The 18355-nt window shown below is 46.6% G+C and overlaps 1 protein-coding gene across 1 annotated transcript; it reads right to left on the bottom strand.

Moving 5' to 3' along the window:
• Nucleotides 1-563: 563 nt before the first annotated feature.
• On the bottom strand, nucleotides 564-6206 carry LOC104031539 (anterior gradient protein 3-like). The gene is made up of 7 exons (XM_009483558.2): nucleotides 6068-6206; nucleotides 4969-5032; nucleotides 4527-4579; nucleotides 3284-3360; nucleotides 2725-2788; nucleotides 1746-1829; nucleotides 564-613 (listed from the first exon to the last, which is right to left on the bottom strand). Exons 1-7 carry the CDS (start codon nucleotides 6204-6206, stop codon nucleotides 564-566), a joined length of 531 nt encoding a protein of 176 aa, XP_009481833.2.
• Nucleotides 6207-18355: the final 12149 nt, after the last annotated feature.

An 18355-nucleotide genomic window follows, 5' to 3' on the forward strand; every position in this document is an offset into this window, starting at 1 on the left:
AGTAATAAAACAATTTTCTGAAGTTCAAGTTAGCATGGCAATTCACAAAGCAATAAAAGTACAAAACCTGTCAATATAGACTATAGTTGAATACTTTTGTTTCTTACTGTATTAAAAGGCTTTCAAACTAAAAGACTTATGGCTTAAAGAAAGAAAGAAAGAAAAGAGAAATTGTGCCATGGAAAAATGACTGCAAAAAGTACAAGGTAGCCAGGCACATACAGGACAAACTTAGAAAATGTATTTGTAATCTAAGTATCCTTTCCAGAATGATGCTACTTGAGGTAAAGAAGAGTTTGTAAACACTACGGAAGAAAATTCTTCTCTATTAATGATAATCATGAAGTCATTAAGATGAACTGCTACTTAAAAATCAGTGGGCGGTGCCTCATTCTGGGTATCTGTTGCACCGTGGGGTGTGCTGAGTTCTGGTGACCGTGGCTTCTTGGCAAGAGGTCTGTGAGGGAAGGTGCAAGGACGGCACGCGTGTGCTGTGCTGTGTGTCTCGGTGCTCCCGGGGCTGTCATCTTGGTCTGCGTCTGCAGATCGGTGCTGCCCCTTGCTCAGAGCTCTGTGTGCAGAAGCAGCTTCGCTTGTCTCATGTTTTCAATCACTGCAGAGAAAGCACTGAAGATAGTAAAGGTGGGAGGGAAGATGCCTACATCTACACAGCTTAAGGTCAGAAATTAAAGCCACTTTGGATCGCTAGACTTCTAAAAGGTCTTCAAAAAAACCTTTTTTTTTTTTCCATTTTAATGGGTAGTTTTGACTAGTTATTTTGTCTCAGCAACAGGTTTTCACTGGAATTAGCAATTAGCTTCTAGAAAATATTAAGATGCTTGTTTGGGAGAAGACTTTTTTCTTCTCTTGGACTATTTTGTTAACTCCTGTTGGTGGCAGAAGTATCTATAATGGTGTGTGTTAATCGGTACTCCAGGGACAGAGTGCCATTAGAATACATGAGTTCATCTGATGGAGTTCACAGGTGGCACAGATGCTCTTTTCTGTATTCTGCAGGTGTCCCGTGAGGTTCAAAGCTTTGTCTGAGTGTCAGGCAAAAGTCTATGTGCTGCTGAAGTGGAAAAACTAGCAAAGAGGACTGTGAAGCCAAATCACAGGATAGTTATTAGCCTGCTTGTCTGTGGGAAGGGGTTTGCTCTGCTGCCCACAGCTTTTGAGCCTGGCTCATCCAACTTGCTATAATCTGGGGATCAAGACATCAGAAAAATACAGTTCTCTAAGTGTTATTAAAGTGGGCAGCCAGGAGACGGGAGTGCAGAGATACCAAGCCTTAGCAATTAATTCCAGTCCTCCTGGAATATGTATTTTCACGCTTTGGTTAGCCCTAGGGCAAGAAGTATTGAAACAGCTTCTGCGGTTCGAATTACGAAGCAGAGCAGCAGCACACTCAAGTCTGCAAGTGCCTTGAACCAAAGTGGTGGGGTTTTGGGGCCAAACTTCCACAGTGTTTGGAAACTCCACCACCAGGGTTCAGACACTGAGGACAACTCTGCCCATACTTTACCACCCAGCTCTTCAGAAATACTCAGTAACGTTTTTTCCCAGAAGGCGCTTGCACTAAATTTACTTCATTCATGGTTATAGAGGGCTTTGAGCAGGTTTTACTGCAGAAATAGATTCAGCGTTTCTCAAGATTCACTTATATCCTCTGCCTTTAACCACACATGTGTTGTATAAAATTGAGATGGCTAAAAAGGGATCAGAGAAATGCCCATTTCACTCACAGGTCAAAATGTCTTCTGGTTCGTAAGTGTACATCCTGTTCCCATATTTGCCAGTTAGATCACCTCGAACTGTCATTGAAGGATCTTGAGGAGAAAAAAGTACAAGATATTAGCAACTCCAGCTTTGTGAAGTGGTGAGGCACTGGAACAGGTTGCCCAGAGAAGTTGTGGATGCCCCATCCCTGGAAGTGTTCAAGGCCAGGTTGGATGGGGCTTTGAGCAATCTGCTCTGAAGGAAGGTGTCCCTCCCCATTGCAGGGGGCTTGGAACTAGACGATCCTTAAGGTTCATTCTAAGCCAAACCTATGATTTTCTATGATTTTGTGAGAATAAAAGCCTTTTAAAATGGTGTTGACTGGCCTTTTCATGGTTGGAAAGGTACATCTGGAAGCACCAGGCTCTCAGCGGCTGTAAGTTGATGAAGGAAGTCTACTTCTGAAACCCATCAGGAGTAGATCCTCTACATACAAGCCTCATCTGGTGACTCAAGATTATTGTCCATTGTCCCCTTCGTACCTAGCATTTTGATGGTAAGTTTGCCTTTTGTCTAGTTGTTGGTCACAGTCGGTGATGGGCCTTTGCCCTTGGAGAGAGAGTTTGTCATTCATCTGAGGACAGGCTTGGAGTAAGAGGCTGTATTCAGATGTTGCGTCATGGTGTCACGCAGGCAGGACCAAACTTTTAGAGGATATATGTTAGCCGTTAATAGCAGTGACATGCTGTTCATTTCCACTACTGGAATAAGACTATCGTGGTCCCGTTTTTAAAAAGATGGTAGTGGTTTTGGAAGCCCAACTTAAGCTCCGATTGCCAAACATTCTGGGTTTTCCCACTTAAGCTGTTCCTTTTGAAAGTCTGGGTTATTCCTACAGCTTTAGTGCCCAAAAAATAAGAGCTATTACTTGGAGCAATGCGAATTTGATGGGGACCATACAGAAAAAATGCTGCCCTGGTTATTCCCCTGACCCCAGAGACTCACCCACAAAGAGGATCCGAGGGACGTAATGGCCATCAGGTGCCATGTTGTCATCGCTGCTGGAATGCTGTTGGAGTTAGATAGCCTCTTAGTGATGGGTAACTGTCTGAGTGCTAGAAATGGACTGAATCAGCTGAACTTGCCTCGTCTACCAACAACTAACAATTCTGGTGTGATCAAATACGGAGTTTCCCTGTTCTAGATGCTGCGGGATGAGGACAGAAACCTCAGGCAGGTGACTAAGAAAGCCTGATGACTGGGTATTTTTTCCTTTTTTTTTCCTTGAATCAGAATATGACCTGTTGTAGAATACAGAATGGGATTCCTGTGCCAATAGGTACGCGTATGTCTGTATGGAAGTGTCTCCCTGACCCCTCTCCAAGGAGGAACTGTGCTGGTGTTTTGCAAACCCTGTTGTACATCCCCAGAGAAAGTGGGAGGAAAAAAGAGAATTTCAAGTACTACTTCAAAGCTGTGTGAAGTGTATCAGTTTCTGCTTTTAATATGGCTTATTCCACTCCAAGGTAAATGTTTTGATTAAGATTTTAAAATTCAGATTTACCACCAGGTTGAGCATGATAAAGTCCTTCTGAGCCATCTGCTGGATCTCTGGGCTAGAAGCAAATGCTTTCCTTAAAGCTAAAAGAAAGAGAAATGTGTTACTTGGGTGGAAAAAAACAAGCCTGAATGACAGCTTTTCATGGTTTTGCATCATTTTATATTGATCCTAAATCCAACAGTAAACGACTGGTACTACTTTCTGATGTGCACGTCACACAAAGCTTGGAGGACTTGGTTCTCGTAAAGTAAAATGCAAAAGGCACTTAGTTCTTGAGAAACTGAAATGCAGGTGTACAGGCATATTTCCTTCCCAGTGGCTGAACAGGTCATGAATGCATACGGCTTGGCTTTATTCAGCTGTCTGTGGCTCTGCCCTACAGAGCATAGGAGTCATCTGCATGGGGAACAAATACCAAAGTTTGAGAAATGGTGGGCCCAGACTTCTCTGAGAAACCTTGCTTTGTTCTTGATAACCAAGGAGGTTATCAAGTGATAGCGTGTGGCCTGACACACTCTTGGGCAGGAGGCCTCGCAAGAGGAAATTGTATAAACCAGATGGTAGCAGATGCTCTTGCAGGCCGGAACATGATTTGAGCTTTCCAGTGCTGTAAACTATTGTGCTAAGGTTCTCGTGTGCAGGTGAAAATACACCGCCAAAGGCATGTTGCAGTCTCTGTGGACTGGTGAATATGAGGCTATAAAGACAATTTTCTCGCTGTCTGACTCTCCCTGCTTGCAGGATAGCCATAACCTCAAAACCATGGTATAAAACAATGCAACGGAGGCAGTGCGATGCCTAACCTCGCTGGCTTGACGCAGTCTGCTTTCAGGGCTTCTTTCTGGGGGGGATACAACTTCCCCAAGCTTTAATCACACAAGCTGATGATTTCCATGCTTGCTGGGGCCCAGGACTGGAGTTGGGAGGTGGCAGGAAGGAGAATTAGCAGGAGATCAGGGGTGGGGAAGAGGATAAAGGAGGACTACCTGAGTCTACCTGACTGTTTCATAGTTATGTGTCTCTGCCAGGGAAGTTTTGACCCAGAGCACATTACTGCTGAGAAAAACTTTACAACTGTTTTATTCCCCAGCTGTTCTCAAGGGTCCCCAGTCGATTTACTGTCTCTCCACCTTTCCCTGCATGTGCTGGAAAGGCTTCACACCAAGTGCTCAAATGCCTTCGTAAGCAATGAGCACTGAAAGATTTGGATTCCCCCAGGTTGTTTGGAAGGGTGTGCTTTGCTCACCTTGGCTGTAAGGACACTCTTCCAAGTGGTGAATAACCATCAGTGGCTTCTTGCTGAAACGACATTGCAGGAAAGGAGTGGGGAGGCAATTCAGACCTTTTACAGACCGCACTTGCAAAGAGTTAAGCCACTGAGTTGCTCCAAGGATATATTTACATTGCAAGGAGCAATAGCAACCAGGCTAGTGGGGAGTTGTGGACACAGTCATGTACAGAGGGACGTATCACTGAGAGGGCAGCATTGGAGGCACTGCAAGGACGTTTGCTCCTCTCCCAACAGGTGAGCTCTCACCAAAACCTTGTTCAGCCTCCGTACCATACAGCAAAATAGAACTTGCATCTTGCTTGCAAGGTACAAGGCACAGTCTGAGCATCATGTTAGAGTATAGCTTTGTTCTGTGCAGTTAAAGATATGAATTGGCATAGCAACAATTGAGGATTACCTGTGTTTTGATCGTGCTAAACCTTCTTCATATGTCTGCACCCATTCAATGTCGTCTCCCCAGCCTGTTGAGAGCACCCTTAGTTAATTTTCCCATCAGTATGGATGAGGATGTTCTGCTGAACAGGGCACTGGAGCCACATGTGTAACCGGGTGGCACAAACTAGGCACCTTCCCTCAGGGTGTCCAGAACCTCAAGGTATTTGTGGGTAGCAGGAGAGCCCCAAGCAGAGAGGTGCAAAGAAGCAATGGAGAGGGAAGCGGGGGGTGAAACCCCAGCCTTGCTAGGGCTCAGGTGGTGGATTAGGATTACAGACAGGTATTTATTTCCAGCCACTCGAAAGCTGGAGCCCAGAGTTCGTCCTGGAACTTCACCCTCCCAAAGAGCCGAACCAGGCTTGCTGCTTGCATATGGCTTCCTGCAATAAGGGATTGCTTGACAGGCTGGGGGCTAGGGAGGGTAGGGATGCAAGAGTGTTTTTGGTGTGAGGTGCCTGGATCTTACTTGATGGAGCAAGTTTGGACCTGAGTCTGCAGCCCCTTCCAATGGCTACAGCACCCTGCTCATGTCCTGCATCACCCCAGGGAGGAAAAGGAGGTACCTGCTGCCTGTGCCTGACTTACGATGCTGGAGGGAAAGTGGAGAGCATGGGGGTTGAGCTGGCTGCAGCTTGGCTATGTGACTGTGGTCTCCTGCATACAGAGCATGCCTTTGTAGGGGCTGCTGGTGGGGCTGCCTATTGAGCTCAGCCTCTGCAAAGCTGATCCAGCAGCTGATCAGCAGCCAGTGTAACAGCCTGGCTCTTGGCTCTGTCCCCAGCCCAGGTTTGGAGCAAAGCACCTGTTCCTGTTCCCCAGCAGAGAGTGTGAGGACTTCTCCCCTGCTGAATGCACCAGTGCTCTTGACCACAGTGGAAATGGCACCTGTGAAAGGTAGGTTTGGGCTTCTGCTTCTCAATGGGAATGCAGGGGGAAAATCTCCTAGCTGCTGCTCTCAGACATCTCCCTGCCTGGATATATGTGTGGAGGTGCACACCAGTCACTGTGACAGAGGAAAATATGGGTGCTTCAGGACTGCCTTAAGCATCCCACTCACTCACCTCGAGAGAGAGTCTGCGGGGTCCGAATGTGCACCAGGCTTGCTTTCTCTTCATCAGGGAGCTTCTGGATCTCTTTCTGCACAGACACCGTTACACCATTCCAGAGAAGGAGGCAACACAGGAACAGAAAGGCATGCATGCTTCTGGCTGGCAACAACTGAGAGAGGAAGGATCCGCTCAGGCAGGCAGAACTTGATAAATACCCAAAGTCTTCAGGCGAAGAAAAGAGAGGCCCATGAAACATTCATCTCCCTGTTAAAAATGGGCTGACTTCAAGGGTGACGCTTGAGCAGAAGCTTGGGGAGCCTCTGGAGGGACTCTGAGAGTTTGTCTCACTGGTTGAGCTCATCAAGAAAAAGCAGCTGCATTTGCCTGCACTTATCTCTGCAGCTTGCCTGGCAGCTGAATTCCAGCATTTGTTCACATGTTTCCTACCACTCACTGAGATACAGAGGTAAGCTGCTCGATGTGCTATGAAGTGCTCTATATTTTCAGCCAAGCATGGATCAGCCAGAGCTCCAGTTAGGTTTGATGGGAGATAAGGTGGCAGAGAAGCAATGCAGATCAGGTCATCTCTATCTGAAGGCCTGAATGCACTTGGAGCCTGCTGGGTGACTTGGCAAATGCAGGCTGAAATAGCCATGAGACAGCAGGTGCCCTGTGTCCCATCAGCAACCCCTTTCATCATGTGAGATCTCTACACATGGTAGTTGTTTTGGCCAAGCAGTCCTCCTCACCTGGGTACTGTTCGGTGGTTCAGCCCAGCCACAAAGAGCAGGTACCCTGGCAGAAAAGAAATGCCCAGTCCTCCTCAGAGACAAGACAGTCTCATAAATAGCCAGTTACTCGGAACTGGCCTCTCACCTGGCAGCTCCTGCTGATGCCTCGACAGGGGTGTCCTTGCTGCAGCCTCTCCCCTCTGGCCCAGGCAAGGCAAGGTCTCTTTATACCTCTGTATTTGCACAATAGCTGGGTATGGACGTCAGCTGAAATTCCAGGATATCCTGCTCCTGCCAAGGCGCAGAACAACCTTTTTACAAAAGCTTTTGTCAATCAGCCCAGCAACATGAATGTTTTTGATTGAGGTATATTGATTTATGAAAGCATTCGTGCAGAGTTTATGCTAGACACACCTAGCTCCTTGGGGGTGGACTGTGGGTCTCCACATATGGTGAAGTCTCCCAGAGTCAAACTGAGAGATACAGAGGAGATGCATACACCTCTCTCAACACCCTTCATGCCAAGAGTGGTGCAGAAAGCACATTCCTGTAAGGAAAAGGAAAAATATTAAAGAAAATAAGAAATGACGATGTAAACAACGTGATATGGACTGAACTAAGTCACAGTGACAGCGAACAGCAGCATAATGAGAGGGCCGTGCCAGGATAAGAGGCATAACTCTATGGGATAAACAGGGCTTGTTTAGGAGATGGTCTTCTCCCATCATCAATTTTAAGGAAGTGAAATGCCAGCTTTCCATGGAGGGCTGATAGCTCTTTGGAAAGCTTCTGCTGTATCAAGTGAAAAAGACCATAATTCCATTGTGGAACCAACCACTGGCCTGTTAGGAAATCCTAGCTCTGCTTCTGTACACAGTCAGAATACTGTGGTCTTCACTTCCATCTGCCCTTTTGTGCTGCGTAAGAGAAGGGCTCCTTGTGAGGACCCCCTTCTGGTGTCCCACCGGGTGGGCTTTAATATCATGTGGGCCCAGGAGGTCATGGTAGGGTTTTAGAAGAGCTGGAAATAGTGGCTGCTGTGTTTCTAATGCTTGGTTACTCAACCAGAGGAATGCTTGTTCTACTGCTGTTTTGTGTGACTGCCTTTCCTTGGCACTTTTTGAAGAAACAGCATTTGCCTGAATTTGAAGTCCAGCAGGACTTGGACTTGCAACTTCAGTGCTTGCTTCTGTTGCCTGAATGCCAGACCTTGGGGCTGGCAGTGGCTGCACTCGCAGAAGGAAGGCATCTTCATCTTTGGAGTCCTGAGTGCAAAAGAAGGGGTTGGAGCCAGCACAGCTCATGGGGAAGGAGAGACTGCTTCTTTCCTTTGACTTGCCCTCTGTCCTCACCTCCTCATAAGTTTCCATTCAGCCAGTGAACCGGGTCCCAGGTGTGGAGGGTCATATATATATATATGTTGTCATACATCAGCAGTGGCTTTCTTCTATTTCCAGTTCACTCTCAGGGTGGGTGTCACAAAGCAAGTTCAGGAGCACTGCCTAAACTTCACGCCGTGTTGCGCTGCCAGTGGCCTGCAGCACACTTTACAGTGACTTGTGTTTCTAGTTAGTTATTAAAGAAACACCACAAACACTGACTGGTTTTGGAACGGTTTATTTCAGTTGACTTCAAATAAGATATTACAGAATACTCAGAGCTATTGGCCTGTAAAATTAGTATCATTGTATTGTAAACATTACTTTTTCTTCCAGGTGGACCCTTACATTTGTGTAAATAAGAGAGGTTATTGCTGTCTATAAAGTGTTGATCTTTTTTTTTTTTAATGCAACCATTACAATTCCTGAAAACACAGATATTTTTCCATCTAAGCACCTTCATGCTTACTTATGCTTTATTGTTATAGCTTGAACCAGCTGCAAGGATGACTCCTGTCATTGTTTCAAATAGTATATCGACATGGGAATTTCATCATTGGTTCACCATCAATGTTTCCAGAATTTTTTCCCCTCTCAACATTTTAATTTTCTTTAATCTGCAGTGCTTTCTGGGGGGCTAAGTGTTGTCAACCCAGTTCCTTTGCTTTACTCTTAAACTGGGGAAATCAGGTAGGAAGGTGAGGAAGAGACATTGATACAAGTAAGAGAAGACCATTTCCAAACAGCAAAGTGTTTCTGGGGTCTGGAGAAGGACATGAAGGTGGTACTTCATTCAATTTGTCAGAGTTGTGTTTGAAAAAGAAACAAACAAAAAACAAGGCAAAGAACCCCTTAACACTTATTAAGAGCTTTGTAATGTTTTTTTGAAACGGCATTGTTGGTAATTAATTTTCTGTATGTATGTTTTTGCCTTTTGGTAGGTGACAACTGGCATTTGAGAAGGATGGACTGGTGCTATGAAGCAGGGGAAGCATTAAGTCAGGAAGTAAGAGGATCCTGTTTTTGACTTGAGTCATGCAGTAGTTTTACTCCATTTCTCTGCAGAGACTTGCCCTGAAGAGAGCTCCATTAAAGCAAAAGTGTGGTGTGTTTGTGTGTGCTACACTAGTATACACACTGTTCTATTTTCACAGGGCCTTATGAAGACTGTGTTGGGATACCTATGGTTAAAATGTAAATCTTGTGCACCTGCCTCTTATTTTCCGGGACTAGGATGAAGCCATATCCACACAGTTTTTTGTTAAGTCTAGACTTACTGTGTATTAAAGATGCAACTACAAAGCAGCATGAGGTGTCAGTTGGTCAGCTGCAGAGGTGCAAAGGAAATCCACAGCTCAACAGGATGCTCTGGAAGGAGTCCTGCAGAGCAGAGTCCTGTAGGTGCAATACTTGTGCTGCTGCAAAGTTGTCTGCAAGCAGTGGCTGTTAAATGGGTATTTCTGTTCTCTTTGGTGGAAGAACAGAACACCTGGTACTTCTGGTCTGCACGACTTAAAAATCCACCAACATGTACCTTAGGAAACAAAGCACAAGGACATGTAGACTTGCAAGTGTACTGTGCTTTCTCTTCCTACAGAATGCCACTCTGAAGGAACTTAATGTTTGCAGAGGAGATACTTTGGTTCTAACTGAAGGAAGGCTTCCACCAAAGGTAAAATGAGAGAGGTTGTGTTCTTCAGTCAGTTGACAGTGTCTGGAGACTTGAATATGATAGTAGGGTTTTTTTTCTTTTTCTCTTGCTTATTTTAAAAATAATTCCATTGGAAAATTCTGGTTGCTAAGAATGCATAATGATTTTTGTAGTTTCCTAACTGTTTTGCTGATTTAAACCAACATTTGTAGTATTAGTCTGTGTTTGTTTCTTCTTCTTTCAACTTCTGTAGTAAAAGGCTTGCCCATTGCAGCTTCTTTGCCTACAAGTGTGTTAACAGATCTGGAGGAAATCAGTACTTCTGGCATGCAAGGTTCTTGCGAAGGCACAATTCTTATGCTACTGCTTCCTCACAAAATGATAAAAATAGAGGAACTTAGGTGTTTGCCTTCATCCTCAGTACAAATCTGAACTGGCGTTTGAAAATGGAGGGCCCTATTGGGAAACCCTCTTGTCAGCAATGGTTATACAAATGGAAGGATTCTTTGCTAAGTAACCTCAAGCAATATCATAGGATGATCTGTGTTGGAATCTCTTTAAAGATCACCTAGTTCTGATCTTTCACTAGATCAGGTTGCTCAAAGCCCCGTCCAACCTGATGGTGAACACTTGCAGGGATGGGGCATCCACAACTTCTGTGGGCAGCCTGCTCCAGGGTCTCGCCATCCTCGTGACCAGAGGCAGTTCCCTCAGCCCGCCCTTGTGTGCGGCATGTCCCGGCCCCTCACCATGTCCAAGGTCCTGGGCTGGGCCCACACCCCACCCATCAGTGTCTGTCCTGGAGTGGGGAGACCAGGAGGGGAGACAGGCATCCAGGTGCAGTCGCCCAAGTACCAAAGAAGAGAGGAGGAAAGCATCTTTACTGTTTTTTTCCTTGTTTTATTTAAAATTAGGCAATAAACAGCCTTGAACTCCTAACGAAGCAGCTAGAAGGGGCCTTAATGCTGAAGGCCAGCACTTCTTGCTGGCAGGCCTGTGGTGGTCATCTTGTGCAGAGGAAGAGCCGTCTCTCTACCTCCTTTGCTTGACCTGTTGCTGTTCTTCGTGTGCTGCTGCAGAGGGTCTGTCTTCATCTTCAACCACCCTCGTCCTCATACTGTAGGAACCCCACCTCCAGGCCCCAGGGACCTCGGTGGCCCTCTGAGGGTGGACTCCTGTCATAGAATCATAGAATGATAGAATCTCTTAGGTTGGAAAAGACCTTTAAGATCATCCAGTCTAACCATTAGCCTAACACTACCAAGTCCACCACTAAACCAATTAAGGGTAGACTAATAATTAACTTCATGTTTCCCAGCTTGGTAGCTGGATTATTTTTTAATGAAAGTAAAACTAGGAATCATTAAGGTTGGAAAGGACCTCTACGATCATCAGTCCAACCATCGACCTGACAGCACCATGCCTACTAAACTATGTCCCAAAGTGCCATATCTACTTGTTTTTTGAACACCTCCAGGGATGGTGACTCCACCCCGTCTCAGGGCAGCCTGTTCCAATGCTTGACCACTCTTTCTGTAAAGAATTTTTTCCTAATATCCAATCTAAACCTCCCCTGATGCAGCTTGAGGCCATTCCTCTCATCCTATCGCTAGTTACTTGGGAGAAGAGACCAACACCCACCTCACTACAACCTCCTTTCAGGTAGTTGTAGAGGGCAATAAGGTCTCCCCCTCAGCCGCCTCCTCTCCAGACTAAACAATCCCAGTTCCCTCAGCTGCTCCTCACAGGACCTGTGCTCCAGACCCTTCACCAGCTTTGTTGGCCTTCTCTGGACATGCTCCAGCACCTCAATGTCCTTCTTGTATTGAGGGGCCCAACACTGAACACAGTATTCAAGGTGCGGCCTCACCAGTGCCAAATACAGGGGGACAAGCCCTTCCCTGCTCCTGCTGGCCACACTATTCCTGAGACAAGCCAGGATGCTGTTGGCCTTCTCGGCCACCTGGGCACACTGCTGGCTCATGTTCAGCCAGCTGTCGACCAACACGCCCAGGTCCTTTTCTGCCAGACAGCTTTCCAGCCACTCTTCCCCATGCCTGTAGCATTGAATGGGGTTGTTGTGACCCAAGTGCAGGACCTGGCACTTGGCCTTGTTGAACCTCATCCAGTTGGCCTCAGCCCATCAATCCAGCCTGTCCAGATCCCTCTGCAGGGCCATCCTACCCTCGAGCTGATCGACACTCCCACTCAGTTTGGTGTCGCCTGCAAACTTATTGAGGGCGCACTCAATCCCTTCACCCAGATCATTGATAAAGATATTAAACAAGACTGGCCCCAATACTGACCCCTGGGGAACACCACTCGTGACCGGTCGCCAACTGGATTTAACTCCATTCACCACAAGTCTGTGGACTTGGTCACCTAGACAGATTTTTATCCAGAGAAGAGTACGCCCGTCCAAGCCATGAGCCGCCAGCTTCTTTAGGAGAATGCTGTGGGGGATGGTGTCAAAGTCTTTACTAAAGTCCAGGTAGATGACATCCACAGCCTTTCCCTCATCCTCTAGGTGGGTCACCAGGTCACAGAAGGAGATCAGGTTGGTCAAGCAGGACCTGCCTTTCATGAACCCATGCTGGCTGGGCCTGATCCCCTGGTTGACCTGCACATGCCTGTTTAGCATACTCAAAATGAACCACTCCATACTCTTCCCCGGTACCGAGGTCAGGCTGACAGGCTTGTAGTTCCCCGGAACCTCCTTCCAGCCCTTTGTGTAGATGGGCGTCACATTGACAAGCCTCCAATAGTATGTAAACCAGGACTGCTGATAGATGATGTGAAGTGGCTTGGCAAGCTCCTCTGCCAGCTCCCTCAGTACTCTTGGGTGGATCCCATCCAGCCCCATAGACTTGTGAGTGTCCAGGTGGTGTAGCAGGTCGTTAACTGCTTCCTCCTGGATTATGGGGGCTTCATTCTGCTTCCCATCCCTGTCTTCCAGCTCAGGGGGCTGAAACCCCTGGTGATAACTGGTCTGGCTATTAAAGACTGAGGCAAAGAAGGCATTAAGTACCTCAGCCTTTTCCTCATCCTTGGTGGCAATGTTCTCCCCACCCCCACCGCATCCAATAAAGGATGGAGATTCTCCTTGGCTCTCTTTTTGTTGTTGATGTACTTGTAAAAACATTTTTTATTCTCTCTTCCAACAGTGGCCAGATTGAGTTCTAGCTGGGCTTTTGCCTTTCTAATTTTCTCTCTGCATGATCTAATGAGATCCCTGTACTCTTCTGGAGTTGCCTGCCCCTTCTTCCAAAAGTGGCAGACTCTCCTCTTTTCCCTGAGTCCCAGCAAAAGCTCCCTGTTCAGCCAGGCCGGTCATCTTCCCCGTCGTTTGTCTTATGGCACATGGGGACAGCCTGCTCCTGCACCATTAAGACTTCCTTCTTGATAAAACCCAGCCTTCCTGGACCCCTTTGCCCCTCAGGACTGCCTCCCAAGGGACTCTCCCAACCAGCGTCCTGAACAGGCCAAAGTCTGCCCTCCAGAAGTCCATGGTAACAGTTTTGCTGCCCCTCCTCCTTACGTCGCCAAGAATCGAAAACGCTATCATCTCATGGTTGCTAAACCCAAGATGGCCTCTGACCAGGACACCTCCCAGCTGTCCTTCTCTGTTTGTAAACAGCAGGTGAAGCGAGGCACCTCCCCTGGTAGGCTCACTTACCAGCTGCGTCAGGCAGTTATCTTCCACACAGTCCAGGAGCCTCCTAGAGTGCTTCCTCTCTGCTGTGTTGTATTTCCAGCAGATGTCTGGTAAGTTGTCGCCTCAGCACAGCAGGCCAGCAGAAGCCATGTTGTCTGGTCCCCTTTTCTTGGTGCTCAGACCAGAGGAGATGGCACCCCTTCAGCAGGGATGGGAGTGGGGATAGGGGAGGGGGTAGGGGAGTGCGAGAGAAGGGCTCACGCTACCCACAGCAATCAGCAAAATGATTGCCGATTGGCAGGAGGTGGAAAGGGTGAGCCCGCAGGATGGCTGGGCGTGCAGGATGGGCGTCCCAGCTAACGCTGGGTGCGGAGGCTGCGCCGGTGGTAGCGCACTGGCCAGGCCCTCCTGTGCTGGTGTCAGCGTCGTGTCGTGGAGGGGAACCCTGGCACGGTGTAGTGGTGCCAGGGGAGCCATGCTGGAGGTGGATCCATTTCCATCGGCTCTTCTTGGTCCTGTGGTGGATCCACCTCCATGGGCTCCACACCATCAGCCGCAGGAGCTACAGCCATTGCCAGTGTGAGGCTGATGGTGCCTCCCCTCTGACACCGCCTCCTGTTCCTCCACGGTTCCTGCAGCCATCTTGCTTCTCTCCCACTCAAAGGTGGGCAGCCACCTGCCTCGCTGCTGTGGGACCTCTTGGTACCAAGCATTGCTGGCATGAGAGGACCTCGAAGCTCAGGAAATGGTGGGCCAGCTGCCGGGGTCCCTGTATTTATAGGGTCCGGAACAGAAGGCAGTGAGGTGGCTTGTGACATCAGGAGGCCACTGTGATGGCGACGCGTGTGGCCAAATATGGCTGTTTTGGGAGTCGGGGGGCCTGTGGCCTGAAAGATGATGCCCTAATGTGGGAGAAGGAGGAGGGTTGGGGGTGGCAAGGGGCCCCTTTCCTGGGGATCGCTCCCCTGTGCCATTCTGCTGTCCCTTGGGCACAGGGACTGCCCTCCCCTTCCCATTGTGTGCGCAGGGCTCCAGCCCCCTCCTCATCCCATGCCTGGGGTGCCCTGGATGAGATGGTGGCAACAGTGTTTCAGGAGAGTTGGGGGTCCTCAGTGAGCCCCCGGCCCTGCCCCAGCTCACTGCACATGGCACAGCTCCCTGTGCCGGCAGTGGTTGAGAAGGGGCAAAGCATCCAGACATCCCGCAGGCGCAGCTGCCCTGCGCAAGGTCTCCCAGCACTCCCTAAAAAAATCGCCGATTGCCGAGTGCTGCATGGGCCCTTCTTCCCCGAACTTGTTCCTGGAGTGTGGAGCCTGGAATGTGGTTCTTTGAGCCAAATGTTACTGCATGAAATGTGGATATAAATTGCATGGGGAGGTTGAGTTGTGTAGAAAGATGGATGGTCACTTCAGTAAAATTGAAAAGCGCTGCTCATTTGGAAAACTGGACTATAGAAATACAAGTATGCTTCTGTGCTCTGAATAACAAGCTTTTCTGATTACAAGAGAAATAAAAGTCAGCATTGAAAGCTTTAGCAGAGGTTGGAAAAAGGAAACTAGCACACAGACAAAATTTAAAGAAAAAAAGGGGGTGGATCCAGAGAACAAAGTGACACTTTGTAGAGACCCAGCTCTCATGAAAGTTACTGCTTTCAATTCAGTTACAGCATGGCAGTTCAAATAGATCCACATTGTACCTGCACACATGATGTATTACATGGCTTCAATAGATGCAAAGGGAACTGTTTCTCCTGATAAAAGAAATCTGATTATGCACCATACACCCATTATATGAAAACATTCTTTTTATATGATTTAACAGAACAAATCAAACAAACCTTTCCATTAACACTCCTTGCAGTAAACATGTTGCAGGTTCCAGGCTGCTTATTGTGGTTTGGGTCTTATCCAATATACCAAACACAACTGGCCAAACCAAATTTATGCTAGGGTCCTGAACAGTCCCTCCATTACATACCTTAGGCAGGTAAAGATAAGAAAAATGAAATATTTAAAAAAGTTTTGTATAGAATCTGTACTGCAATGATCAAAACCAGCAGGAACTATCTATCTAGGAAACCACACAGCTCTGTTTGTCTAGTCATTATCTCCACACAAAATGTATTTAAGGTGTGTTGTATCAGTTGATTGCTTTCATAGCTGTAAAAATAACTCACAAAGGTAATTCACATCATTTCTCCCTTTTTTCCACAACACAGTGCTCCTGAAACACAGCATCTTTTTGTCACCTTGTGGATGGGAAGGCCACAGCAAGCCTGTTTCACCCTGATCCAGGCAGGATCAGCCAGCAAGCTGTGTCCATAGCTCTGGGACACATCTCACAAGCTGGGTTGTTGCTGGATGGCAGAGGCAGGGCAACAGAGCCTCTGTGGAGCTGGAAGTCCTATAAATACATCTCATTGCAAACAGCCAGGAAATGAAACAAATACCAGGGGCCACACCAAGCCCCGAAAGAGGTATGTAAGAGGCCAGGACCTCAGCTGGCAGAAAAAAGGTTTGCTGAGATTCATCCTGTATTCAAAAAACTAAAAAGATGTAGAGGGTGCCTACGACTGTGTATTACTTGTCACCAGGTAGGCTGGTACAAAGAAGTTCCCTCTGCCATAGACTTTATAGTGTTGGACATGGTTCAGATTTTGAAGTGAAGTGTGAAGTGTGAAGTCACTTCCACACTTTCACAAGAAATGCTGAGCACTTTAAAATATCTGCCCACTTCATTACAGTACCTGATTGGAGCCAAGCAGTCACTACAATCTGTCAGTGTGTTGCACTGATGAGGTGCAGCCCAGCTGCCTTGGAGAAGAGGGAATGTGCAAATGGAGATCTCTATCCAGCACACAGGGGAAAGGAGAGGAGTAGGTTTAAGCCATTGGTGGCTGAACCTGGATTTTGCAATCTGCAAGTCCAAAGTTTCATGGAATAAAATGACTTTTCTTATTGCAAGCGCTGGCTTAGCAATGCAGAGCCAGCAATGGGGAACACCCTTGGTGTCAAATGCCAGCTTCATTATCCTTTCCAAACTGTGTATGTTCCCCATCATTGACTTTTCTTGCAATTAGAATTAAATAGTAAATGAAAATGAGAAATCATTATCCCCAGAGCTATAGTCAGCATTTTATTCATGGCTTACTGGTGGGAGGACAGCTAATTAATATGATACAAACCACACAGAAAATCACACTGGTTTCCATATTGCAGGTGTTGGGCTTGTGCCATTACCTTTTAGGACAAGGCAACTGCGTAAGTGGTCATAGATGGGACCTCTGCTCACTGTGAAGTCTCATCCTTGGAGCCTCCTTTCTGAAACATTCACAAGATGACACCACATCCAAGTGTCCCTGGTATGTCCATGCCAAGTGAAAATGGTTAGTTTTCCACTGCAGTGGAATTGTGCTATTAAAGCAGCAGGGAAGAGAGGGCACAGTCACAACCCTTAGTTTTCCATGCCAAGGTTAAAAAATTGCCAATGTAGCACAGAGTGTGGATTCATTTGTCTGAGTTTATTTGTCAGATAAACCTGGGCTGCTGGTGGAGCATGACTGTTCCCAACCTAAGTGGGTGTATAGATGAGGCCCCATGGTAAGGGGAGCTCTGGCAAGCAAACTCTTGCCATTGTCAGGAGAACCTAGTTCAAGACTTTAGACTGGATAACAATTTTCTGAATAAATTTTGAATCCAGAGACCATATTTACAGTAAATAGTAAATATATGTAAATAGGCTGCCTTGTAAAAGAATATTGCTTTCAGGGAGTGCAGTACACACTCCTTGAAGTTTTGTAACTTTGGTGACCACACTTCTCATGTGGAGATGCTGTGTGGCAAAGCTAGTATCGGTTCTGGAGTTGATAGCAATAGGATAGGAAAGAGTTCCTTCACAGAATAAAGCATATCCAGAGATGCAGACAATATGGGCTTCTACAGCTCTATGGCAGCTATAGGCTATTTTAAATCTACATTTTTCAAGGCATCTTGCAGAACCTGCCAACCAAATATTTCGGGCCTGTGCAGCATCAAAATACAATTATTTTAAATCATATAGGAGCAAAGATATACTGCATGACAGTAGTTTGTGTTTCACCATTTTCCTGCTGATCTTCAAAAGCATACTGTCTTCACAGTGATTTGAACTATACATTTGATATGTTTACCTGATGAACTGGGAGTAATTTTGAAGGTTGATAATAATCTAAAACATGTGGGACTGCTGGACAAAATTCCAAATTCCACATTGACTAGCAGCTCAAAAGGCAAAACATGGCTCTTAAGGGGTGGTAGTAATTTAAAGGGCAAACAAACCTGCAGCTGTTTAAAGGAGGAGAGGGTATTAGAGAGTTCAAGAGCATGCTGAGAACAGAAGGCTGTCTCCCAAGCCAATGCCTTTGTTTCCACATCTCCGTCTCTTTCCATGGACTTGGCTTAGTTGCTGTCCTTGATGTTAGTGTAAGGGGTACTGTGTGAATGTTTATTTCTGCCTGAGGAACTGATTTTAATGTAAACTTCTCAAATCCTATACCATGGAGATCTTTGGAGAAGTCCCACTTGGTTTAGAATTCTGCACAATTACAAAGTGTTTGGTTTTGCGTTACCTTTTTAAAAAGTCTTAAAACTGAGAAGCCAGTGAAGCATGAAAACCTGCTAATATTTATCATAGTCAGCAACAAAAATCTTGTTCTAAGATAATGCAGTCTGTATGTCCTTCCATGTTAGTGTTGTCCTGATACCGGTATCCTCAGGTCTGAACTAGACCTATCTTTGACTGAGACAGACAGTGGGTGCTTTCTGTTGTCAAGCTGCATCTATATTTTACAGCAGCATTTGGTAGCTCAGCTGATAGGGGTTGGAAACTGCATATATACATTTGTGT

The sequence above is a fragment of the Pelecanus crispus genome, chromosome 5 (genome assembly GCF_030463565.1).
Source record: "Pelecanus crispus isolate bPelCri1 chromosome 5, bPelCri1.pri, whole genome shotgun sequence".
Taxonomy (NCBI): Eukaryota; Metazoa; Chordata; class Aves; order Pelecaniformes; family Pelecanidae; genus Pelecanus; species Pelecanus crispus.